Source organism: Entelurus aequoreus, linkage group LG03 (genome assembly GCF_033978785.1).
Source record: "Entelurus aequoreus isolate RoL-2023_Sb linkage group LG03, RoL_Eaeq_v1.1, whole genome shotgun sequence".
Lineage (NCBI taxonomy): Eukaryota > Metazoa > Chordata > Actinopteri > Syngnathiformes > Syngnathidae > Entelurus > Entelurus aequoreus.
The window spans coordinates 78,959,430-78,987,064 of record NC_084733.1 but is presented as its reverse complement, the minus strand read 5'-3'; the positions used below and the strand labels follow the sequence as shown (position 1 = coordinate 78,987,064).

The 27,635-nt window shown below is 39.4% G+C and overlaps 1 protein-coding gene across 1 annotated transcript; it reads left to right on the top strand.

The window, feature by feature from the left end:
* On the top strand, positions 1–27,604 carry LOC133645807 (uromodulin-like). The gene is made up of 11 exons (XM_062040690.1): positions 1–149; positions 9,399–9,471; positions 9,538–9,620; positions 19,062–19,856; positions 22,354–22,836; positions 23,363–23,677; positions 23,763–23,971; positions 24,635–24,786; positions 26,889–27,131; positions 27,210–27,372; positions 27,448–27,604. The coding sequence occupies exons 3-11, from the start codon at positions 9,563–9,565 to the stop codon at positions 27,550–27,552; spliced, it is 2,523 nt and encodes an 840-aa protein (XP_061896674.1). The 5' UTR covers positions 1–149; positions 9,399–9,471; positions 9,538–9,562; the 3' UTR covers positions 27,553–27,604.
* The last annotated feature ends 31 nt before the right edge of the window (positions 27,605–27,635 follow it).

The window sequence follows — 27,635 nt, the reverse complement described above, 5'->3', positions numbered from 1 at the left end:
AACCAGTGTGGGTGGCACTGGGAGCAGGTGGGTAACGTGTCTTGCCCAAGGACACAACGGCAGTGACAAGGATGGCGAAAGCGGCAATCGAACCTGGAACCCTTAAGTTGCTGGCACGGCCACTCTACCAACTGAACTATACCGCCCTGGTAAGTAAAAAAAAGAACAAGAAATGTGGAAAAACAACACAAATGGAGACACGTTTGCAAACACCAATGACATTGAATAGTCACACTGCTTCATTTTCTATGCCCCATTCAGTTCATGATAACTGCTGGTTCAATGTTAGGCTTAGGTTTTAGCAGATTTTCCCTATTTTTTCCTATAGACAGCATTAGGTGACCTCAAACAAAAAGGCTATGGATTTAGTCACACTGGTTTTCGCCTTTTTGAAGGGTACTGGAAAAACTGGAAAATTGATCTTGAAAGTCCTCAAAAAGTGCGGACCTTGTAAAAAGATACGGAAAATTTTACATTTAATGATTTATCGGGCCCAAACGTATGCGTAATGTCACGACGCCGGACAAAACATTGGGCACACCTGCATTATAAACATCGAAAATGGCTGCACAAAGATATCAAAGCAATGTTTTTGTTACAAAGCTGTCTTAAAAACACTGTTTTTTTAAAACTTTTATATAAATGCACACCCACATGCAAAAAACTACAGCCAAATTGAAAAGAGATCATAATTGTAAAAATACTCATCAAAGAGCAAAAATGTATTTCTTTCAATATGCATAATAACAAAAAGGGTAATATTAAAAAATTGTATAGATGTTGGTAGTCCAACTCATACTGACTGGTACACACAAGCCATGGAGGTGATATCAGTAGAAAAAAACTACATTTAGTTTAGATAATAATGAGTCATATATTGGAATATGGGATTCATTATTTAAATTTGTTTTAACTATTAAATGAACCAAAATATTACTTATTATATCTTTGTGGGAAATATTGGACACAATGTGTTGTCAAGTTTATGAGATGCGATGCAAGTGCAGTGTGACACTATTGTTCATTTTTTATTTTTTTTAAATTAATGTTCGTAATGATAATATCAATGAGGGATTTTTAATCACTGCTATGTTGAAATTGTTACTAATATTGATACTGTTGTTGATAACATTCATTTTTGTTTCACTACTTTTAGATTGTTCCGTGTAATGTTTGTGTCCACAATTGCTCTGTTTATTGCTATTCTGAATGTTGCTGGGTCGGGTTTGGTTTTGGAATTGGATTGCATTATTATGGTATTGTTTTGTTGGATTGATTAATAAAAAATAAAAATAATTGTAAAAATACCACACATTGTGACTTAATGCATTTCAAAATAAATGAATACGTTTGCATAACATCAATTGAAATAACGTAAACATAACCAAACATATGTTTTATTTCTAATCATTGAAATATTTTGATGATTTTCTTAAATTCCAACAACATTTGTAGGGTATTTGAAGCCAATATTTTTTACTTTGAGAAACTGCGTCGGTTTAATGTTTGTTACATTTAGTTTTTGTGGATGTAAGTAAACAACAAAACTATGTTTGGCTTCTCCACAATTTTATTAAAATGTGTGTATTTTCGCCTACGTTTTAGAAAATATTTTTAGATGGAGTTAATTTGAGTTATTCTCTATTAAAAATGGCGTTTCCTCGATCCTCAGTGCCATGCCATGTTTTGTAATTGTGCGTGAGTGTGTGCTTTATTCTTTACTTTTTATGTTTTTTTTAAATTTTATTCATGTTTTGTGTTGCCATTTGCCTGTGGATGAAAAGTGCAATATAAATAAAGTTCGATTGATATTTATTTATTTATTGTTATGTGTTTTTGTTTTTATCTTGTTTTCTAACCTGCAATATTATTTATAAATAGAAGTTTAGCAATTTATTTTATCTTGGTCACACTTGACGCTAAAGTGGCAAAGAGCTAAACAGGATGTTGTGTGTTCAACCTGTCAAAATAAAAGTCCAAACGTAAAGAACGAACTTTTTTTGGTCGTCCTCGACCGAACAACGACTTTTAGTCTTGTTTCCCACCCTAAAAATTGAACACGTTGCTGTACATTGGCGTATCTACGCCTACGCTTGAGTTTGTGGTTGCCGTCTTTTAACACGCCATTACCGGAAGTTGTGCTCCCAGCAGCGCTACTTGACGATAAGGGATGTGCTCATCTTCAGAAAATTACTCCACAAACGAGGTCTTAGGTACGCACAAACATATAAATAAATACTTGATCTTAATTTAGTCGCCTAACTATTATAAATTAACAAAGTATTCTGAATCTAAAAAAACAACTTATGGTAATGATCAATTCATTAACTGATAAACATCTTGAACCTAATTGATGAATGACACAATCTATCACATATTCAGTAAATTATGTAAACCATGATAAGTTAACTATTCATGTGAACTATATTGATATTCATTCGTTTATTGAAAGAGGTAGGATTGAATAAGATCTGCTTACTCCCACTCCTTTTCAGACATGTTCTAATATGAAACTGTAAACATTGTAACTGAATACATGTTCAAAACACATCACTATATTGTCATTATTTTTGTTTTTTTCTCTTCTTTTTTCCCATGAAACATGGCCACAGAAACACTTACAATGCCATCGATGACATGCATTGCTTGATATTGCAGAAATTTGCATAATCTACAGCATATGTTATTGTTTTGCTGTTGTTGCAGTCGCTAAGTCCGTGTGTATGTGACCTCTTTGTTGTCCAGGTTATGTCATTTTCAATACATGTATTGATATGTACCTTTGTTGTATACAATATATACAAAACCCCAAACCAGGGAAATGGGCACGTTGTGTAATTCGTAAATAAAAACAATACAATAATTTGCAAATCCTTTTCAACTTATTTTCATATACAAGATACTTAATGTTCGAACTGAGAAACTTAATTGTTTTTTGCAAATAATCATTAACTTAGAATTTAATGGCAGCAACACATTGCAAAAAAGTTGGCACAGGGGCATGTCCACCACTGTGTTGCATGGCCTTTCCTTTTAACAACACTCAGTAAATGTTTGGGAACTGAGGAGACACATTTTTGAAGCTTTTCAGGTGGAATTCTTTCCCATTCTTCCTTGATGTACAGCTTAAGTTGTTCAACAGTCCAGGGTTTCCGTTGTGGTATTTTAGGCTTCATATTGCGCCACACATTTTCAAAGGGAGACAGGTCTGGACTACAGGCAGGCCAGTCTAGTACCCGCACTCTTTCACTATGAAGCCAACAGCCACGCTGTTGTAACATGTGGCATTGTCTTGCTGAAATAAGCAGGGGCGACCATCCTAATGTTGCTGGGATGGCAACATTTGTTGCTCCAAAACCTGTATGTACCTTTCAGCATTAATGGTGCCTTCCCAGATGTGTAATCTACCCATGCCTTGGGCAAATACACCCTCATACAATCACAGATGCTGGCTTTTCAAATTTGCCCCTATAACAATCTGGATGGTTCTTTTCCTCTTTGGTCCAGAGGACACGACGTCCACAGTTTCCAAAAACAACTTTAAAAATGTGGACTCGTCAGACCACAGAACACTTTTCCACTTTGCATCAGTCCATCTTAGATGAGCTCGGGCCCAGCGAAGCCGGCGGCGTTTCTGGGTGTTGTTGATAAACGGCTTGAGTTTTAACTTGCACTTACAGATGTAGCGACGAACTGTAGTTACTGACAGTGGTTTTCTGAAGTGTTCCTGAGCTCATGTGGTGATATCCTTTACACACTGATGTTGCTCTTTGATGCAGTACCGCCTGAGGGCTCGAAGGTCACGGGCATTCAATGTTGGTTTTCAGCCTTGCTGCTTACGTGCAGTGATTTCTCCAGATTCTCTGAACCTTTTGATGATATTACGGACCGTAGATGGTGAAATCCCTAAATGCCTTGCAATAGCTGGCTGAGAAATGTTGTTCTTAACAATTTGCTCACGCATTTGTTCACAGAGTGGTGACCCTCACCCCATCCTTGTTTGTGAATGACTGAGCATTTCATGGAAGCTGCTTTTATACCCAATCATGGCACCCTGCTGTTTCCAATTAGCCTGTTCACCTGTGGGATGTTCCAAATAAGTGTTTGATGAGCATTCCTCAACTTTGTCAGTCTTTTTTGCCACTTGTGCCAGCTTTTTTGAAACATGTTGCAGGCATCAAATTCCGAATGAGCTAATATTTGCAAAAAATAACAAAGTTTTCCAGTTTGAGCATTAAATATCTTGTCTTTGCAGTCTATTCAATTGAATATAAGTTGAAAAGGATTTGCAAATCATTGTATTCTGTTTTTATTTACCATTTACACAACGTGCCAACTTCACTGGTTTTGGGTTTTGTATGTATTTCCGAGATTGCCCCGGTTTTATGTCAAATGTAATATGACATGTAAAATGTCATGGCATGGAGATTCATATAACATTTTACCACAGCCGTATTGCCAGCCCCTTCCTGCCAATCCCAGCTGCATTCGGGCGGCAGGCGGGGTACACCCTGGACAAGTGGCCGCCTCAAGGCAGCATATCAATAAGCGTGTATAATATTGATTAATGTGCTAAAATGCCTATTTGTCCATCACATAAGATTGTGTTACGTAAGAGTACTCACCCTCGTCAAGTGCGTACTCTTTGCATACTTTCAGTATTGTGCAAGGGAAAATGTATTGTAATAAAACACTGCAAATATTGAATGAACCCTTTTGCTCAAACAAAGCCGCAAGTCAATCATTGACATTTATATGAACGGTTTCCCGCAAGAGTAGAATAAAATATGATATGAAGACATATTGCATAAGCACACATGAAGCATATAGCTTATTGAACTGTAATCAATCAAATTATACATTGCAACAATTAGGGCTCCCCTCAGTATTGGTGAACAAAAGGGTCTCAGTCATGAAGGTGCTAAAAATGAGTCATACATTAATATGTTTTTCACTTTCAACACTTAAATATCTATAGATCAACTATAGATCTACCCGTTGTCATAAAGTCTACATTTTCTTATGTTTTACCCCCCCCCCTCCTTTTAACAGAGAAAATAACGCTGTTTTTTACGGCAAAAACAGAAAATATGCAATATTTTACCCCCAAAAAGTGATAGGAGCCTTAAAAATGTAAATATTTCCTAACACTGCATTATGTTCATTGTTGTTTTTTGTAAACAAATATCGGACTAAAAGTCTTAGGTATCAAATAGGGCCCCACTCATAAAGGTGTTAAAAAGAAGTCATAAATCAATAAATATTAGAATTTGCAATTCAGCCGATACGACTGAAACACTTGAACGTCCCGGGTGAGTGGAGTGGATGTGGATGGTGGAACGGTTCAAATTGGATGAGAAGAAAAATACTGGAAATTCAGGGAAAACCAGGAATTTTAGGAAAGGGGAAATATGTTTAGCGTTCGATAATTTTGTTGTCCCAACCAAGAGGAATGTTTTGAAGGTGGAATGGTCAAAAACCTGGATGATATGAATGGGTTGGTTTTGGAACTTTTCGAATCGGTTGAAAAATGTTGACGTAGTAACACTTCGAATTTAGAAGTGGTACTGTGGAATTCCTGGAATTTTGAGGAAACCGGGAATTTGGAAGAAAACATTGTAATTTTGTTGTCCCAACCAAGAGGAATGTTTTGAAGGTGGAATGGTCAAAAACGGTTGAAAAATGCAGACTTTGAAAACTTTTCAGCAAGAGGGGAAAATAGGGCTTTGGAAAACCGGGAATTCTGGGAATTCCTGGAATTTTTTTAAACTTGGAAAATGGTAGTTTGCTGGTCCAAGGTGAGTGGAGTGTGTGGATGGTGAAATGGGTCAAATCGGATGGGAAGAAAAATACTGGAAATTCAGGGAAAACCGGGAATTTTAGGAAAGGGAAAATATGTTTAGCGTTTGATATATGGGTAGAGCAGTTTCGGTGGATGGTTAAAATGTCGGAATCGGATTTAAAAAAGGTGAACAATTTTGAGAAATGTTACATTTCATTTGAGTGGGAATTTCCTGGAAGTTTAGGAATTTGGGGAATTTTTGAGAATATTGATCCTAGCCCAATTGTCCTGGATGATATGAATGGGTTGGTTTTGGAACTTTTCGAATCGGTTGAAAAATGTTGACGTAGTAACACTTCGAATTTAGAAGTGGTATTGTGGAATTCCTGGAAATTTTGAGGAAAACCGGGAATTTGGAAGAAAACATTGTAATTTTGTTGTCCCAACCAAGAGGAATGTTTTGAAGGTGGAATGGTCAAAAACGGTTGAAAAATGCAGACTTTGAAAACTTTTCAGCAAGAGGGGAAAATAGGGCTTTGGAAAACCGGGAATTCTGGGAATTCCTGGAATTTTTTTAAACTTGGAAAATGGTAGTTTGCTGGTCCAAGGTGAGTGGAGTGTGTGGATGGTGAAATGGGTCAAATCGGATGGGAAGAAAAATACTGGAAATTCAGGGAAAACCGGGAATTTTAGGAAAGGGAAAATATGTTTAGCGTTTGATATATGGGTAGAGCAGTTTCGGTGGATGGTTAAAATGTCGGGATCGGATTTAAAAAAGGTGAACAATTTTGAGAAATGTTCCCATTCATTTGAGTGGGAATTTCCTGGAAGTTTAGGAATTTGGGGAATTTTTGAGAATATTGATCCTAGCCCAATTGTCCTGGATGATATGAATGGGTTGGTTTTGGAACTTTTCGAATCGGTTGAAAAATGTTGACGTAGTAACACTTCGAATTTAGAAGTGGTATTGTGGAATTCCTGGAATTTTGAGGAAACCAGGAATTTGGAAGAAAACATTGTAATTTTGTTGTCCCAACCAAGAGGAATGTTTTGAAGGTGGAATGGTCAAAAACGGTTGAAAATGCAGACTTTGAAAACTTTTCAGCAAGAGGGGAAAATAGGGCCTTGAAAAACCTGGAATTCTGGGAATTCCTGGAATTTTTTAAAACTTGGAAAATGGTAGTTTGCTGGTCCAAGGTGAGTGGAGTGTGTGGATGGTGAAATGGGTCAAATCGGATGGGAAGAAAAATACGGGAAATTCAGGGAAAACCGGGAATTTTAGGAAAGGGAAAATATGTTTAGCGTTCGATATATGGGTAGAGCAGTTTCGGTGGATGGTTGAAATGTCGGAATCGGATTTAAAAAAGGTGAACAATTTTGAGAAATGTTCCCATTCATTTGAGTGGGAATTTCCTGGAAGTTTAGGAATTTCTGAGAATATTGATCTTAGCACAATTGTCCTGGATGATATGAATGGGTTGGTTTTGGAACTTTTCGAATCGGTTGAAAAATGTTGACGTAGTAACACTTCGAATTTGGAAGTGGTATTGTGGAATTCCTGGAAATTTTGAGGAAACCGGGAATTTGGAAGAAAACATTGTAATTTTGTTGTCCCAACCAAGAGGAATGTTTTGAAGGTGGAATGGTCAAAAACGGTTGAAAAATGCAGACTGAAAACTTTTCAGCAAGAGGGGAAAATAGGGCTTTGGAAAACCGGGAATTTTGGGAATTCCTGGAATTTTTTTTTAACTTGGAAAATGGTAATTTGCTGATCCAAGGTGAGTGGAGTGTGTGGATGGTGAAATGGGTCAAATCGGATGGGAAGAAAAATACTGGAAATTCAGGGAAAACCTGGGAATTTTAGGAAAGGGAAAATATGTTTAGCGTTTGATATATTGGTAGAGCAGTTTCGGTGGATGGTTGAAATGTCGGAATCGGATTTAAAAAAGGTGAACAATTTTGAGAAATGTTCCCATTCATTTGAGTGGGAATTTCCTGGAAATTAAGGAATTTCGGGAATTTTTGAGAATATTGATCCTAGCACAATTGTCCTGGATGATATGAATGGGTTGGTTTTGGACCTTTTCGAATCGGTTGAAAAATGTTGACGTAGTAACACTTCGAATTTAGAAGTGGTATTGTGGAATTCCTGGAATTTTGAGGAAACCGGGAATTTGGAAGAAAACATTGTAATTTTGTTGTCCCAACCAAGAGGAATGTTTTGAAGGTGGAATGGTCAAAAACGGGAAAACAGGGTTTTGGAAAACAGGGAATTCTGGAAATTCCTGGAATTTTGAGGAAACCGGAAATTTGGAAGAAAAAAATCGTAATTTTGTTGTCCCAACCAAGAGGAATGTTTTGAAGGTGGAATGGTCAAAAACGGGAAAACAGGGTTTTGGAAAACCGGAAATTCTGGAAATTCCTGGAATTTTGAGGAAACCGGAAATTTGGAAGAAAATGTTTTTAATTTTGTTGTCCCAACCAAGAGGAATTTTTTGATGGTGGAATGGCCAAAAACGGGGAAAAAGGGTTTTGGAAAATCGGAAATTCTTGAAATTCCTGGAATTTTGAGGAAACCGGAAATTTGGAAGAAAATGTTTTTAATTTTGTTGTCCCAACCAAGAGGAATGTTTTGATGGTGGAATGGCCAAAAATGGGAAAAAAGGGTTTTGGAAAACAGGGAATTCTGGAAATTCCTGGAATTTTGAGGAAACCAGACATTTGGAAGAACATTTTTTAATTTTGTTGTCCCAGCCAATAGGAATGTTTTGAAGGTGTAATGGTCAAAAACGGGAAAACAGGGTTTTGGAAAACCGGGAATTCTGGAAATTCCTGGAATTTTGAGGAAAACGGAAATTTGGAAGAAAAAAATTGTAATTTTGTCGTCCCAACCAAGAGGAATGTTTTGAAGGTCGAATGGTCAAAAACGGGAAAACAGGGTTTTGGAAAACCGGGAATTCTGGAAATTCCTGGAATTTTGAGTAAAACGGAAATTTGGAAGAAAAAATTGTAATTTTGTTCTCCCAACCAAGAGGAATGTTTTGAAGGTCGAATGGTCAAAAACGGGAAAACTGGGTTTTGGAAAACCGGGAATTCTGGAAATTCCTGGAATTTTTTGTAACTTTGGAGCCTTGAATATGTCAATAATCCATAACAACCTAGATTTTGATTCATTATTATTTTGTGAGCAATGACAGTTATTAGTGTCATTTTTTCATTACATCACACCCGTTTGTTCTTTTATTCCACCTTTTTATATATATATTTTTCCCCCGTATGAACGTATTAAAAATCCGCTGCGGGCCACAGTTTGGAAACCGCTGCACCACCGCGCCTGATTTGCTGGAGACATGCAAAACGTGTTGGGGGAAAAAAAACAGCGTTCCAATATTTCCTGAACAAGCAAAGAACAATTCAAATGTACCGACAAATCCCCAAAGTGTTGCATAATTGTCAGAGACAGCTTGATTTAGAACGTTCTAGAGAGGATCAAGGACACAAAATTGATTTCTGTGTTATCAGTCGACAAATTGCTTTTCATTGTGTTGACTGTTATCTGGGTTTGTTGGAAATTAATATGTAACTTTTCAAATGGTTAACCATCATTTTTGTACAGTAACGAGCGCTATAAATTCCCCCAGTCGGCCGTCACCTCGGAACATCGGCTCCTGGACTTCCTCCTCGTCAAGGTAGGCGGTTGGATTCCGTAACAGCAAACGGGGGAAATCGAACGTTGAAATGTAACTTTTTCTTAGGCTGTGAAAAGAAAAGTGCTCCAGGATGTTGACGGCTGCGAGCATCTTCCTGCTCCTCCTCCAGGCCATGACACGAGCGTCAGGTGAGGTTTTGAGTAAATTGAACGTTTTCAGCGGCTTGTAAGGAGAGAACACGCACAATTTTTTTTAAAAATCAGATTTTCAAAATTAATCGTGATTCTTATTTATAACGATTCTTAATCGAGTAATACAATTTTTTTTTTTTTCCCTCAATCTGTCCATCCACTCAGAAAATCATATTGTTGATGTAGATCCGGGGTGTCAAACTGATTTTAGCTCAGGAAAATCTGTGCCGGACTATTAAAATCATGGCATTCAAATGAAAAAAATAGACAATTTCAGATTGTTTTCTTTGTCTTACTTTGGCCAAAAAAATAGAAAAAACACATTCTGTAAATATTACAATAAAAATGTAAAAATGTTTTTAACTGAATAAATGTACATATGCATAACATGCATGACACGAGTGTCAGGTGAGGTTTTGAGTGAATTGAACGTTTTCAGCGGCCTGTGAGGGGAGAACACGCACACGGGTAGGGGTGTTCAACGAAAAAATAAAAATAAAAAAAAATCGATTTTCAAAATGAATCGTGATTCTTATTTATAAGGATTCTTAATCGAGTAATAGAAATTTATTTTTTTCCTCAATCTGTCCATCCACTCAGAAAATCATATTGTTGATGTAGATCAGGAGTGTCAAACTCATTTTAGCTCAGGAAAATGTGTGCACACGCGGGCCTGACTATTAAAATCATGGCATTAAAATTGAAAAAATAAATACTTTGGCCAAAAAATAGAACACATTCTGTAAATATTACAATAAAAAATATAGAAAAAAAGCGGTAAAGTTTAGATCCATGAAGGAAAGAAGATATTGAATGAATGTTTTTAACTGAATAAATGTACATATGCATAACATGCATGACACGAGTGTCAGGTGAGGTTTTGAGTGAATTGAACGTTTTCAGCGGCTTGTAAGGGGAGAACACGCACACGGGTAGGGGTGTTCAACAACAACAACAAAAAAAACAAAATTTTCAAAATGAATCGTGATTCTTATCAGGGGCGTCACTAGCTTTTAAGGACAGGGGGGGCTTAGCCCCCAGGAGATGCACAGGATGCGAGCAAACGTAGCGCACGATGCACAAAACTTCACAAATGGCTAACAAAGACTTAGAAATTAATCATTTTTATTATTATTATTTCAGTGGGTTTATTTTCAATCTGTGTTCAGTACAACAACAAACATGGGTTTGCACAGTGACATTTTGTTTACAGCATCAACGAGAAACAATTACTTGCATGATCCTTCAAGATACACTGAAACACAATGAAAGTCATGACATTAGCCTCTGTTATTAATTCACAACATAGAGGCTAATGCCACGACTTTAGCTCACAATACAATAATTGTTTGTTCCCAAATATTTTGAAGTTGCACAGATCACATTTTGGGGCACATATGTGACTAAAATGGTTGTAAATTCAAGCCCTGGAAATATTACTTAATTACTTGAATTAAAGTAATATCTGGATCGGGATAATTTGGCTTGTATATAATTATATATATATATATATATATATATATATATATATATATATATATATATATATATATATATATATATATATATATATATATATATATATATATATTATGGCAAGCCGTTGAGGAAATTAAATATATATGGAAGTCTGAATAGAAATGAGAAACTTTTATATATACTGTAAATAAGAAAGACTTAGACCAGGGGTCGGCAACCTTTACCACTCAAAGAGCCATTTTGGCAAGTTTCACAAATTAAAGAAAATAATGGGAGCCACAAAAAAAAAAATTTAAAATGAAAAACACCGCATACTAAGCTTAAATTGCTTTGTGCTATGTTAACCAGGGGTCTCAGACACACGTACCGGCACGCACCTTAATATGGAAATTTGATGTTAGTGCGGCCCGCGAGTTTTGAATGAATGGCGTTTGATAGCGTCATACTTGCCAATCCTCTTATGCCAATCCTCTTATTATTTCCGGGAGACTTCAGAATATCAGGGCGTGATGGCACTGCTTTTGGCGCCCTCTACAGTCTGCCCAAACAGTGTACCTGCTCGACCACATGTAGAATTGCAGCTTCAGCTTGCTCACGTAAGTGACAGCAAGGCGTACTACTTCAACAGCCACACAGCTTACACTGACGGTAGCCGTACAAAAACAACTTTAACACTGTTACGTTACAAATATGCGCCACACTTTGAACCCACACCAAAAAAGAATGACAAACACATTTCTGGAGAACATCTGCACTGTAACACAACATAAACACAACACAACAAATACCCAGAATCCCATGCAGCCCTAACTCTTCCGCTCAACCGACGCACGGAGGGGGGGAGGGTTGATGTGTGGGGGGGGTTTGGTGGTAGGGGGGTGTATAATCTAGACCGGAAGAGTTAGGGCTGCATGGGATTCTGGGTATTGGTTGTGTTGTGTTACACTACCGTCAGTGTAAGCTGTGTGGCTGATGACTAAGTATGCTTTACTATCTCCTACGTGTGCAAGTAAAAGCTACATACAACATGTGGCTGGGCTGGCACGCTGTATGCTATAGAGGACAATTACTGCAGTGCATTTAGGGCACGCCCTTTATTTAGTAATTAGAGTGAAAATAGGATTATAATTGCTCTTGGAGATTTCTTAGACAGGCACTGAGATCCACAAGTCTCCTGGGAAATTCGGGGGGTCGGCAAGTATGCAGCTGAGCCGCATCAGAGTGGTCAAAGAGCCGCATGCGGCTCCGGAGCCGCGGGTTGCCGACCCCTGACTTAGACTTAGTCTGCTGATCTGAAAAAGAGCCAAAGCTGTCAAAGAGCTGAGGGACCATCTTCAAAGTGCAATGCTGAAACAAATAATGCATACAATAAAATGTAACTTCCAGGGTTTGAGATTAACGTAGTCCCGTCGTCCCGGGGATGGTAAAAAAAAATGCACGGGACGAAATTAAATGCTCCCCGGGACGATGGCTTTTAACCATTTGTTTTCTTTTTCATTTTATGTATTTATTCATTTTACATTTTATATTAAATATCTTGTTTTTTCCACCCTCTGAAAATCCTATGGAATGTTTAACAAGCCATCCTATAATAATACAACAGCTATTAATGCAACAATACAATAAAACAAATATATTTAATTATGTTGTTTTCATTATTTTAACAATAGGCTAATGTATATTACTTTATATAGATTCTACAAGAAACACAAAACTTAAAAACTAAATTATTTACAATTGCAGACACAAGGTTCTTGTTCTGCAGTGCTGTGTGCTAATGTGCTTCATACACCTGCAGGACCGCAAGCAAGGTCGCAGAGAAAATGCGGACTGGATTTTGAGTGATGTGGGCATTTTCTATATGAACAAGTGGAATGGATTGGATACCGACGCACTAAAGGGGCTCTCTACCTTACGCTATGAAGTGAGGGGAAACTGAGTCAATAATGACAGGTTATATGATTATTTATTTAAACTCATATTTGGGCCACTTTATAATGAATATGTCGGCATGTATTTGTAAAAAAAAAAAAAAAAAATTTTTTTTAACACCAAATTATTTAGGGGGGCTTAAGAACATTTTAGGGGGGCTTGAGCCCCCTAAAATAGGCCTAACAACGCCAATGATTCTTATTTATAACGATTCTTACTCAATTATTAAAATTGATTTATTTTTTCCTCAATCTGTCCTGTCCATCCACCCAGAATATCGTATTGTTGATGTAGATCCAGGGTGTCAAACTCATTTTAGCTCAGGAAAATCTTTGCCTGACTGTCAAAATCATGGCATTAAAATGTATCCTGAGTGATCAGGATAAATCAAAACATAGAACAAACACATTCTGCAAATATTACAATAAAAATATAGAAAAAAGCGGTAAAATTTAGATCCATGAAGGAAAGAAGAAAGTGAATGAATGTTTATAACTGAATACATTTACATATGCATAAAAATGTGTTTTCTTTTGTATAATTTTATTTAATGAATTTAGTAACTTTTATGACTTCTTTCTGAAACACAATATAGAATGTGAGATATAACAGGATAATGCATACATTTATCATTTGTTTTCAAAACGGTTAGAAAAAAGTGGGACCCCAAAAATATACTGTGGGACCCCATTTTTATGACTTGATGGGGCTCTGGGACCCCATCAAGTATATCACAAATATCCTCCCGGGGGGTCAAAAAAAAATTCATTCGCAGGCCAGATCTGACCCACGGGCCTTGACTTTGACACCTAGGATGTAGATGATCATATTTGCTGAAGTGTGGAGTACTTCTCTTGTTGCTTTATTTGTACTTTACTTTTTGAAATGTTTGGGTAGAATTTTACTAAACAAAACCAATTTTCTTTTAAGTAATATGGACATTTATTAGAGTTGCTTATCTATTTTACGGAGGAATGTAGTTCATCATAGAACTGGCACACAGTGTTATTAAAAAAGTATTGATTTTGAATCGAGAATCGTTTCGAAATTGAATAGTCACCCCCAAGAATCGAATCAAATTGAATCGTGTGGCGCCCAAAGATTCCCCCGGCCCTCGTGGTCCGTATGGGTACTCAGTTGTAATACACTTTTCCACCACTTGTGGCAGTAATGGCAATATTAAACAAAGAGGAAGGGTGGAGCTGAAGTCATAGAGTTAACTTTTTTAAGCGCAAAAATTACGACTAAAGGGTGAAGCTGTATTTTCATTTGCGTTTACATTTTTTCGACCGTTTACTCAAGAAACATATATATTAGTGTATTTTTTTTAATTTGTAACGATTCCTAATCGATTAAAAAAAAAATCCAAAAATTAGATTTAAAAAAATAATGTATTTATTTTTGTCCTGTTTAGACACTCAGACAAATCATATTGTAGATGTTAATGTTCTATTTATTTGTATTTCACTTTATTAAGTAAATAGGTAGAATTTTACTAAACAAAACACATTTTTTGTTTTTTTAGGGGGGTTTAAATGTATTCCGAACATGTAAGCAACTACAAGTGATACCTTGTATAGTTTACACATTTATGGAGCAATGTGTAAACTATACATGCCTTGCAACATGTTCGAAAAGGAGTAGGAAGAAGGCGAGCTTATTTAAGCCGACCCCTTTTTCCGATTCATAGCGGTTTTAGTAGCACGTGTTCGCTTCCTGTCCCCATTTATGGATACAACAGATCTCTTAATAATAGTAAAGTCAGTTATGGGTCACATACGAGATGAATAGTATCGCATTTTTTTATCAATTTAAGATGTTCTTCAAAATTATTCTTCCTTGTACTTGGTAAACATTTTTAGTTTGAACAGCCTCTTAAAGCGGATCATATTTAACACATTCCATAATTTCATTCCACATTTTGAAAGGTTTTAAGTGTGTATGTGCATACAAATGTTTTAAAATAGATCTCTGTTTAAGTACAATGGACATTTATTAGATCTGATTGTCTATTTTATGGAGGAATGCAGTTAATCACAGAACTGGCACCCAATATTTTAAAAAAAAGTATACATTTTGAATCGAGAATTGATTCTGAATCGAATCGCAACCCCCAAGAGTCGACTCAAAAACAAATAATATGCAACAAACACCATTCCGGTTTCTTAATACAAATAATGCCAGCGTGCAATTGTGTTTAATCATGTGTCGTCTGTAAACACAATTATGAAGTAATTTACTCTATAACTAATATACAGGGAGTAGAAATCATTTCTCATACAAATGTCCGATAATATTGAAATAAATGAAATAAGATTTTTAAAATTAAATTTCCTTTATTTAACCAGGTAAAAATCTCTTTTGCAAGAGTGACCTGGCCAAGAGGGCAGCAAAAAGAGGTTTCATAAATAAATAGGACAACAGTAGCAAACACACACTATAGTTAAAAGTACAGATTTACTTACAAAAAGGACATAAAAACACGCAATAGGTAAATTTTTTTTAAATAAAATAAAAACAACTACAATGCACAGTAGAAACAGTTTCTAAATCTTTTAAAATGGCCTCAAATTCCCCCAAAGGGATGAGTTCAGGTAGCCTCAGATCCTTTTGTAATTCATTCCATGACCACGGAGCAGCAAATCTGAAGGCTTTTTTTTGGACCGAGACTTGTGTTGGCTCTAGGAACAAACATGCTAAGTATGTCCCGTGACCTTAAACTGTACGCATAAAACAACATAAATACGGGGGAACCACACCAAGAAGTGATTTATATGTAAAAACAAACCATTGAGGAAATCTGCGGACTAACAAAGATGGATAGTTTGTTGTTGCATACAAAGTGCAAAGGTGGGCAAGGTGGCCACAACCAGGAATAAAACATAAGGAACAGTGATGGACAGTATTCAGTTTTGTCATTAAAAGCAAGTCTCCATAATCTAGCCAAGGCATTAAAGTGGTCAAAATCAAGCGTTTCCTAACTTCTAGTGAAAAACAAGACTTGTTTCTAAAGAAAACATTTTAGTTGAAGTTTAGCCACAAGTTTTTCTGTGTGATTTAATCACAGTCGATGGTGACAAGGATTTATCACACGATTAAAACAAATGTGACGCAAACCTGAGAGTCTCGTTAAAGGTGATACTTCAAAAATACACACTAGGAGACAAGTTGGGGGAGTTTTTATTGAACTTCTGGGTGACTTTTATTTTGTAATTTTACGTCCAATTTCCATGTTGGGAACTGTCAAACTCTTAAAGTCCAGGATGTGATTGTAGATCTTAACTGGACAGAACATGGTGCAGAAAAAAGTACAAAACAAAGCACAGAAGAAAGTCAAATACAAAATACACAAAAAACAAGAACAAAGTACAGTACAAAGTACAGATCAAAGAATGGAAAAAAGTACAGAACAAAGTACAATAGAAAGTACAGACAAAAGTACAGAACAAATTACAGACCAATGTACAGAACAGAGAACAGAACAAAGTACAGTAGAAAGTACAGACCAAAGTACAAAACAATAACAGAACAAAGAACAGTAGAAAGTACAGCACAAAGAACAGAACAAAGTACAGCAAAAGTGCAGTACAATAACCAAACAAGAACAAAGTATAGTACAAAGCACAGCTCAAAATACAGACCAACATAGAGAACAGAACAAAAGATGGAAAAAAGTACAGAACAAAGTACAGTAGAAAATACAGAACAATTTACAGAACAAATAAAACAAAATACAGACCAAAGTACTGGACAAAATTCAGAACAAAGTACATTAGAAAGTACAGTACAAAGAATAGAACAAAGTACAGAAAAAAGAACAGAACAACAAAGTACAGAAAAAAGAACAGGACAAAATACAGATTAAAGTACAGAACAAAGTATATAACAGAGAGCAGTACAAAGGACAAAAAAAGTACAGAACAATAACAGAACAAAGGACAGAAAAAGTACATAAGAGCAACAGAACAAAGGATGAACAAAGTACAGAACAAAGAACAGGACAAAGTACAGAACAAGGGACGAACAAAATACAGCACAATAACAGAACAAAGGACAGAAAATGTACAACACAATGAACAGAACAAAGTATAAACAAAGTACAGAAAAAGTAGAGTACCACCTTGGTTTACGAGTTGAATTAGTTCTGTGACCGAGCTTCTAACTTAAAATATTAGAATATTAAATCCACATTCCCGTTAAAATCATTTTAAAGTTAATTAATACGTTCTTGGCAACCCCAAAACATCACAATTTTCACACGCAACCTGATTTTTATCAATAAAAACAAACTTCTGGATTAGAATGATTGTCACTGGACTACTTAGTACTTTCTTTACTTCACTGAACATTACCCACTTCTTTACACTCACCTTCTTCACCGCACGCTTGCAGAACCTAGCCTCGTCTTGCTAGCTATTGGCTAATGCTAACGAGTAAAAAACACCAAGTGTTTCAATTAACTGTGACTAATTGTGATCAATCCAAATTGAAAAGTGAGATTACTTTGATTTAGAAAATTAATCGTTTGACAGTACATGTACTTACTCGTGGCGTGAATTCGATTCGATCCGAATCTGATTCCTGGGGTGACGATTCGATTCAGAATCAATTCTCGATTCAAACCGATTCTCGCAATGTAATGTTTGGTATAATAATTATGACACTTTTTCAAAACAGGTTAGAAAATATTATTCTGGTTGCATGAAGACGGTCTAAAAACGTCTTTTTAAAAATGTATTCTCAACCCAATTTTTCGTTTAAACTAAAAAATATATACATATTTTAAAAAATGTATGTTTGAAAGTTATGAATCGATTTGGAATCAGGATGAATAAGAATCGCGATTCGGATGTGAATAAAACATTTTCTGCACCCCTAATGACCAATAGGGGTGTGAATCTTTGGGCCCCTAACAATTTGATCCGATTCCGATTCCTGGGGAGACAATTCGATTCGGAATCGGTTCTCGATTCAAACCGATTCTCGCAATGTATTATTTCGTATAATAATTATAATGAAACTTTTTCAAAACATGTTACAAGTTAGAAAGGCTCCTTCTGGTTGAATGGAGATGGCCTACAAAATATCTTTTTAAAAATCGATTTTTATTTAAAAAAAAAATAAAAAATTTTTTTTAAACCATATTCAAAAATTAGTGATCGATTTAAAAACGGCATTTAAAAGAATTGTGATTTACATGTGAATCAATTTTGTGTGCAGCCCTATTGACCAATAGGTCAATTCCGATTCCTGGGGTGAATATTCGATTCTCACAATGTAATATTTGGTAAAATAATCATTATAATTTTTAGGTTAAAAAAAAGAGCGTTCTGGTTGGTTGCATGGAGAGGGCCTAAAATGTCTTAAAAATGTATAATTTTTTAATTCAAAGATTATTTACATTTTTTTATTTTACAAATCAACGAGGAAATTTAGAACCGGGATGAACAAGAATCGCGATTCGGATGACAATCAGGTGTAGAATCTTTGGGCACCCTATGATTACATCCGATTCCGATTCCTGGGGCGATTGCTCGATTCAGAATAGATTCTCGATTCAAACCGTTTCTCGCAATGTATTTTTTGGTATAATAATTATAAGGAAACATTTCCAAAACAGGTTAGATGTTATAAAAGCTCATTTTTGTTGCATGCAGATGGCCTAAAGACGTGTTTAAAAATGGATTCTTATTAAAAAAAAATATATATATTTTAAAAAATTATGAACGATTTCGAATCGGGATGAATACAAAATTCTGTTTTATTGTGCACCCCCTAACAACCAAGTTTTAAAAACATGACGTGTATGACTTTCCGACGATAAAATTGCATTCGTGTCAGAATATTAGGTTATTTTTCAAAGTTAATGTCAACTATGCAAGCAAGTAATTAACTGATTAATTATGATTCATCCAAATTCAAAAGTGGGATTAACCTGGCTTGGAAAATGAACCGCTAGTATTTGCTACTTGTCGTAGGAAAAAAACGAAGAACACAAGCAGCAATGAAATGTGATGACTTTTCCAGGTTCGGTTGTCTCCAGCTGCGGGGCGTGCCACGATGAAGCAACATGCCAGGAGTCACAGCAACGAGGCGATTCCTTCCCCGACATCTCATGTGTCTGCAAAGACGGCTTTGTGGGTGATGGTGCCGCCTGTTACGATACCGCTACCTGCGGCGATGGTTCTTGTTGTCACCCGGGTTATCAGTGGGCGCCTGGCCGCGGCTGCGTGGACGTCGACGAATGCACCCTCTCCGACTCACCGTGCACTGCGCCTTGGGTTTGCCAGAACACGGCAGGCTCCTACGAATGCCTGGCACCTGCTTCGCTCTCCAGATCCGCCATTTCTTCGCCGTCCGTCCAGTTCAGATGTGGCGACGCCGCGTGTCCGGTTGGCATGGACTGCCTTGGAAATAACGGGACGAGCTGCGAAGACCCGTGCGAGAGCTACACTGTACTGAACGACACCTGGCGGTCCACAGAAAGTGGATTTGACCCTTCCAACGTAGCATGTGACAATAGAGTGGAGTGGCGCGGCTGGTATCGCCTGTTCCTGGGACAAAACGATGCACGTATTCCTGAGGGATGTGTTCCTGGGTTCAAGTGTGGAACACATATTACGATGACGCTAAATGGACCTCATCCCACACTGTCTGATGGCATTGTAAGTCGCTCTGTATGCAGCACCTGGGCTAGCGATTGCTGCGATGTCAATCATCGAATACACATCCATGTCAAGATGTGCTCCAGAGCACATGCTTCCAGCTTCTACGTGTACAAACTTGTCAAGTCATCGGGGTGTCACTACGCATACTGTGCAGGTACGTTTTGCTCTGTGAAACCTGAACAAAATGATAGAACATTCTGGTAGAAGGTTTGGAGTTCAGCTTGGTTTTATGCTTCTGTGTCAAAAATATAAATCCAACCTCACATTGTAAGGGCTGTGACTGGTCGGCTTTTAGGACATTATTTTCTGTGTGGGGGGCGCCTTCTTCTTTATCAGTCGAGCTACATTCCCGTACTCACATATTCTCTGGGCATTCAGTCGATCGCATCTGGACTGTTTGGTTTGTCTTCGAAGACGTTTGTTTGGCCTCTCATCCAGTTAGCAGACCTAAGTCTGCTAACTGGATGAGAGGCCAGTTAGCCTCTCATCCTCTGCAAGGAATCATGCAGAGACAAAGCTCAATTTGGCTCAATGAGGAGAGACGTTTTTGGGCTGTACTCTAGTTACAGAACCAAACTACGCTCTAAAATCCTGCCCACATGCTCCTCTATTTATTTGGGAGGTCCCTGGTTACATCACTGAGGCTGCCGCTGAAGGAAGGGGGTAATCTCAGCAGCCCCAGTTAGACACAATATATGACTATTAATGAAATGCAAATGTGCTGACACTCGTGATATCGCCCTGTCTCTGCTCTGTCTGCGTCACGGCACTCGATGTTCGCCCTTGGCAGTCAGCAGGCCGATTCTGGAAACAAACACTGATACGAGACGACTCGCTTTGCACAGATAGAAAAGTACAACTTCAGCACAATTGATAATAACTATAGCAACAGCCTTTAAGCATAAGAGTTGTGTGAAAACTTACACATAATTATTCTAACAGTAGCCCATTCAAGAATAGGACATTGTCCCACCTGGGTGAAGTCTTGTCTGGTTTCATGTTTTGTCATTTCCTGTTTTATTTTGAAATGCCGACTCTCCCTCTCGTTTCAAATTACTTGCCCTTCCTCCTGTATCACTGGTCTGATGTCTTTCCTGATTGCCTGATTGTGCCCACCTGTGTCACCCGCCCTCATGTGTATAAATGTCTCGTCTTCCTTCTGTCCTGTGCCAGAGTGTTTTCGTATCTTCTTGTGTGTACCTCCAGCGTTCCTTTGCCACAGTCTTGTCTTCAGCCATTGCCACGTTTCTTTGTACCTTTTGAACCACGGGAGATTCTTTGTTTGTAGCCTTTTGTCAGGTAAGATTAGCTTCCTGGTATCGCCTCCGTTGGAGCGCTTTTTGTTGTATTTAGTAGTTTTGTTCTTAGCCCCTTTTTCCCTCCATAGTCGGAGCGTTTTGAGTTGTTAGTATTTTTGTTGGTTTAGTGGTCAGGTCAGATCTGTTTTGATAGCCTGTTTTGTTTCTCACGTTTTGGACCCCTTCCCTGTTCAGAATAAATATATGTTTCTGAAAATCCTGCATCTGTGTTCAGAGTCCTGTTCTGGTCGTGACAGACATTTATGATGGTTTGCAATGATTTTAGTCAATATGTCTACTTAAAATACTTAAAGAGAGCAGTCAGAAAGTTTAGGGCTTTGATGAACTGATGAAGCCTCTAAATGTCCTCTAAGACAAACCAAACAGTCCAGTTGTGAGCTATTGAATGCCCTGAGATTACAATGACCTGGGTGAATGAGAACATCCTCTCCTATGGTCACAAGCTTTGGGTTGTGACCGAAAGGGCAAAACCACATGTGCATGTGGCTGAAATAAGGTTTCTCTTTCGGGTGTCGGGATTCTCCCTTGTCATTCAAGAGGAGCTCAGAGTAAAGCCGCTGCTCAGCCACATCGAGAGGAGCCAGATGAGCTGGTTTGAGCATCTGGGCAGGATGCGCCCCGGACACCTCCCTGGGGAAGTGTTCAGGGCACGTCTGACCGGTATGAGGTCACGGGGAAGACCCAGGACATGTTGGAGAGACTAAGTCTCCCAGCTGGCCTGGGAATGCCTCGGGATCCCACGGGAAAAGCTGAATGAAGTACCTGGGGAGAGGGAAGTCTGGGCTTCTCTGCTGAGTCGACCCAACCTCGGATAAGCGGAAGAAGATAGACATATGCAATAACAAACTAATGTTGTAACATATTGATTTGTTCCAGCTGCAGTAACACTTCCCTTTTCTCTTTGACTTTCGCTAGTGACTCTTTCACTACCGACAAACGACACTACCAAGCTAAATAGTCGGCGACTGTCATGGTTGTTCACTGACTTGACTCTCTGGAAAATGCAGTGTATGCAGATGTAGCGGTTGTGTACTCTCCCTACCTCTCTCTGCTGCATTGTGTTTTTCCTACTACTCCGAGGGGGGCACGAACCCAGGTCGGGCAGACTACCGAGCTAAAAGCCCAGGCTATACGCTCGATAGCCAGAACTACTCTTGAAGTTGTTAGGGAGTGGGTGAATGTACAGATGGCCCAGCCACATTGGCTAGCCTCCATTACACAGAAGCATAAACCAGATGCTAGGAACAAATAGCTTACCACCTGTTGGCACATCTATTTAGGGTCTCATCCCCTAAAAACTGCAATTTTAACAAAATGTTTTTTTATCCTCAGAGGTAAACGAACCAGGTTCTTCTACACCAGAACCTGAAGGAACTTCAATGGAACCAACAACTTACACTCACCCAGAGAATACCAATGCCATGGAAACAACAGAAGCTAACACTTATCCAGAGGCAGAGACGACCACTGCTGCCTCAACAACGGTGCCCTCAATAAATGAGGGCGAGGTCCGTCTGGCAAATGGAAGAAACAGCTCCTGCTCCGGTAGAGTGGAGATCTTCCACCGTGGACAGTGGGGAACAGTGTGTGATGATATCTGGGACCTGAAGCATGCCCAGGTGGTGTGTAGACAGTTGGGCTGTGGCAGGGCCCTGTCAGCCCCACAGCAAGCCCACTTTGGACAAGGCAGAGGACCCATTTGGTTGGACAATGTCAGATGCAAGGGCAGTGAATCAAAGCTCAGTGAATGCACACACCAAGGGATTGGATCACACAACTGTGGTCACCAAGAAGATGCTGGTGTGGTCTGTGAAGGTAAGAAGATATCAATTACAGGCACTGAAATATTTAGTCTGGACTAGGGATGGGACGATTTATGAAAAAAGCGACGAAGGCGTGGGATGAGTTATGGGGTCAGTGTGTGTAGTAGTTCAAGGGTGCGTGTTTGTCCATAAGCCTGGAAGTCGCTTCGTTCGGCGGCATCATGGAATAGAGTCAACATTCCAGGTGTCTTTGCAAGAGAGACACGGGAGAGGGAGGGAATAAGTCTGCCTTTGTTGAAAGCCCGAAGAAGAAGCATTATTGGGATGTACGGTAATCTGGGCTGTTAAAGAGAACAATGTTCACTGAATCCAACTAAAAACTGAGTCACTGATTATCTATATCTAAACCATAGATTTTGTGAACCGTTCCAACCTGGATCCATGTGGTGTAAAAATGTTAGAACACTGATGTCCAGACTTAAAACAATCATCAGATGCAAAGTCTGAAGATAGTATCAATATGTTAGTTCCAAAATGTGTAGGCTGACATGCATGAACGATGTGTTTTGTTGTGTCAGCTGCTTCCCCCTTAAGGCTGGTCAACTCTGACAACCGCTGCTCTGGAAGAGTTGAGGTCTACCACAATGGACAGTGGGGGACGGTGTGTGACGACATATGGGACCTCACCAACGCCAATGTGGCGTGCAGACAGTTGGGCTGTGGCAAGGCTCGGTCAGCACTGCACGGCGCAGCTTTCGGACAAGGCAGAGGACCCATCTGGTTGGATGACGTGCGTTGTTATGGCAATGAAACATCCCTAGTGAGCTGCAAACATCTTGGATTTGGGAGACACAACTGTGTCCACAGGGAGGATGCTGGCGTCATTTGTGAAGGTGGCTTTTATTCATTTATTCGAAAAATATTTTGGCACATTAAACTAAGAAAGGGAAATTGACGCCCTCATAATACTTTTTTTAGAGTCGGAAACTTCATTCAGGATATCCCGCCTTATCTGCGGCTCTGACAAACTCCAAGTTGGGCTGGATTCAGTTAGCACAACAAGCGCTGGTTATAACCCACTCACTGGCAACCTGGCAGTCCACAACTGTTCCTGGGTCAGGGTGCAAGATGGCGTCGTGTGGTACGAAGTCGACGCCCAGGCGGATGCTTGTGGAAACAAACTGGCGGTAAAAACAAACTTATGTATTTGTAAACATGTAAGGATTGGAGTGAGCTTAGATAAGTGTTGTAGATTGTTATTTATCAGGTTCTGGTCATCGGCAAAGGTGAAATGGGGGCAACTGAACTCTTCTTGACATTTCATTCTGAAAACTTCTTCACTTCTACATTTTACGTGTGACCATCCTTCATTTATGTCCCTGACATGTCCCCTTGGAGTAGTCGCAATCGGTCAAATGTTGGCCGCACAGTCAGGAGATTGAGGGTTCGAATCTCTGTTTGGGCATCTCCGTGGGTAGTTTGCATGTTCTCCCCGTGCGTGCCTGTGTTTTACGCGGCCTTCCTCCCACATTCCAAAAATAGGAACGTTAGTCCAATTAGAGACTGTAAATTGTCCATAGGTACAAATGTCTGCGATTGGTCTCTTACCCAAAATCAGCTGGGTTAGACCCCAGCATACCTGTGACCCTAATGAAGATAAGTACTAAAGAAAATACACGAGAAGCCTTATGAACGATGAAACGTTTTCAACAAACAAGACGAGTCCAGTTGCCACCATTCAACCCTTGCTGATCCTTTGACCATCTCTTCAACATGAATGTATCAACCATCAAGAAAAGACGGTAGTTGAAAGACATGTTGATGTTTCAAGTCATGACTGTGTTTTTCAGACCAACGGCACACATGCCATCTACTCCAACAGTTTATTCGTCTATCCAACAAACAACGCTTCCTTCTCTGTCCCCGCGAGTCTTCCGTTCTCATGTGCTTATCCCCTGGACGCAGAGAGCAGACTGAACGTGGCCATCAGACCATCCCTGCCGTGAGTAGCTGTCAGGTTCAAACACTGATGACATCTATTAAACAGACAAGAAGCAAGGAATCATGCAGAGACAAAGCTCAATTTGGCTCAATGAGGAGAGACGTTTTTGGGCTGTTCTCTAGTTACAGAACCAAACTACGCTCTAAAATCCTGCCCACATGCTCCTCTATTTATTTGGGAGGTCCCTGGTTACATCACTGAGGCTGCCGCTGAAGGAAGGGGGTAATCTCAGCAGCCCCAGTTAGACACAATATATGACTATTAATGAAATGCAAATGTGCTGACACTCGTGATATCGCCCTGTCTCTGCTCTGTCTGCGTCACGGCACTCGATGTTCGCCCTTGGCAGTCAGCAGGCCGATTCTGGAAACAAACACTGATACGAGACGACTCGCTTTGCACAGATAGAAAAGTACAACTTCAGCACAATTGATAATAACTATAGCAACAGCCTTTAAGCATAAAAGTTGTGTGAAAACTTACACATAATTATTCTAACAGTAGCCCATTCAAGAATAGGACATTGTCCCACCTGGGTGAAGTCTTGTCTGGTTTCATGTTTTGTCATTTCCTGTTTTATTTTGAAATGCCGACTCTCCCTCTCGTTTCAAATTACTTGCCCTTCCTCCTGTATCACTGGTCTGATGTCTTTCCTGATTGCCTGATTGTGCCCACCTGTGTCACCCGCCCTCATGTGTATAAATGGCTCGTCTTCCTTCTGTCCTGTGCCAGAGTGTTTTCGTATCTTCTTGTGTGTACCTCCAGCGTTCCTTTGCCACAGTCTTGTCTTCAGCCATTGCCACGTTTCTTTGTACCTTTTGAACCACGGGAGATTCTTTGTTTGTAGCCTTTTGTCAGGTAAGATTAGCTTCCTGGTATCGCCTCCGTTGGAGCGCTTTTTGTTGTATTTAGTAGTTTTGTTCTTAGCCCCTTTTTCCCTCCATAGTCGGAGCGTTTTGAGTTGTTAGTATTTTTGTTAGTTTAGTGGTCAGGTCAGATCTGTTTTGATAGCCTGTTTTGTTTCTCCCGTTTTGGACCCCTTCCCTGTTCAGAATAAATATATGTTTCTGAAAATCCTGCATCTGTGTTCAGAGTCATGTTCTGGTCGTGACAGACATTTATGATGGTTTGCAATGATTTTAGTCAATATGTCTACTTAAAATACTTAAAGAGAGCAGTCAGAAAGTTTAGGGGATCCACTTTGGTGGCTGCAAGATGATGTCTGATTTTTGCTGATGATGTGGTACTGCCAGCTTCATCTGGCCGTGATCTTCAACATTCATTGGATCGGTTCGAAGCGGAGTTTGAAGCGAATGGGATGAAAATCAGCGACTCTTAGTCAGAGTTCATGGTTTTAGCCCGGAATAAGGGTAGAATGTCATCTCCAGGTTGCGGATGAGATCCTGCCCCAAGTGGAGGAGTTCAAGTACCTTAGGGTCTCGTTCACGAGTGAAGGAAGAGTGGATCGTGAGAGCGACAGGCGAATCGGTGCGGCGTCTGCAGTGATGCAGACCCTGTACCAATCCGTTGTGGTGAAAAGGGAGCTAAACCAGAAGGCAAAGCTCTCAATTTACCGGTTGATCTACATTCCTATTCTCACCTATGATCACAAATTTTGGTTTGTGACTGAAAGGACAAAACTGTTGATACGAGCGACCAAAATAGGTTTCGGGGTAAAGCAGCTGCTCTTCCACGCCGAGAAGAGCCAGATGAGGTGGCTCCGGCATCTGGTTAGGATGCCCCTCATACGCCTCCCTGGGGAGTTGTTTAGGGCATGTCTGACCGGTAGGAAGCCATGGTGAGGACCCAGGACACAGAGAGACAAATTCCTCCAGCTTGCCTGGGAACGCCTTGGGAGCTGGACAAATTAGCTGCGGAGCGGGAAGTCTGGGCTTCTCTGCTAAGGTTGCTGCCCCAGCAACCCAAAACAGAAAAAAGATAGACGAATGTCTACTTAAAATACATAAATGTGTTGATAGTTTTCTTGTTTCATAATCTCTCTCGGGCTGGAATTTTAGTCATGACGTCAAAATGTTAGAATAAGAATAATAATAATGACAAAAGGAACTACTTTTATGATTTTATGTGTATTTCATTGACAGGGTGGAAGGCGGTATTGTTGGTTTAGGTGCCAAAGCTAGAGCCTCCATGGTCCTGTTCCACGACTCCAACTATACAGAAGCTTATCCATCTGGTGCGGTGTACCTTCCAGTGGGCTCCCCACTGTATGTCGGGGTCTCTGTGGACAAAAGAGATCCCAGCTTGGCAGTTGTCCTGGAGGACTGCTTCGCCTCTCACTCCTCAAACCCTGACTACTCTGAGCGATACTCCCTCATCCACAATAAGTACGTCTACGCTCAGTTGGGTAAACCAGAGACCGGATGCTTGCTGAACGCCCACTGATAAGTCATTGTCTTCGTCAGGTGTCCCACTGACCGCCAACAAGTGTCTGTGGTTGAGAGCGGCTCATCCCTGCGGGCTCGGTTCTCTGCCCTGTTCTTCCTTCCTCAGGGAGAATACCGAAATGTTTACCTCCACTGCAGCCTCAGCCTGTGCGACCGCAGGGGCTTGTACACTTGCGTTCCGGTGAGTCACACGTCCCATCTCAATTCTGTCTCCGTTATTGTTTCTAATGTTTCGTGACATACTCCCACCGTGTAGTCTTGCACAAGGCGACAACAACGCTCGGTCTCTCACTCCATTCAAACCGAGCCACTGACCATTGGACCAATCACGTACGTATCTCATGAAGGCAGTGGTTTTTAGGCCCCTTTGGAGGAGGACCAGTCGTTGTTCCCCGAGCGTCACCACACTGTTAACCTCTACAAAATCCTAATAAAAGAAAAACT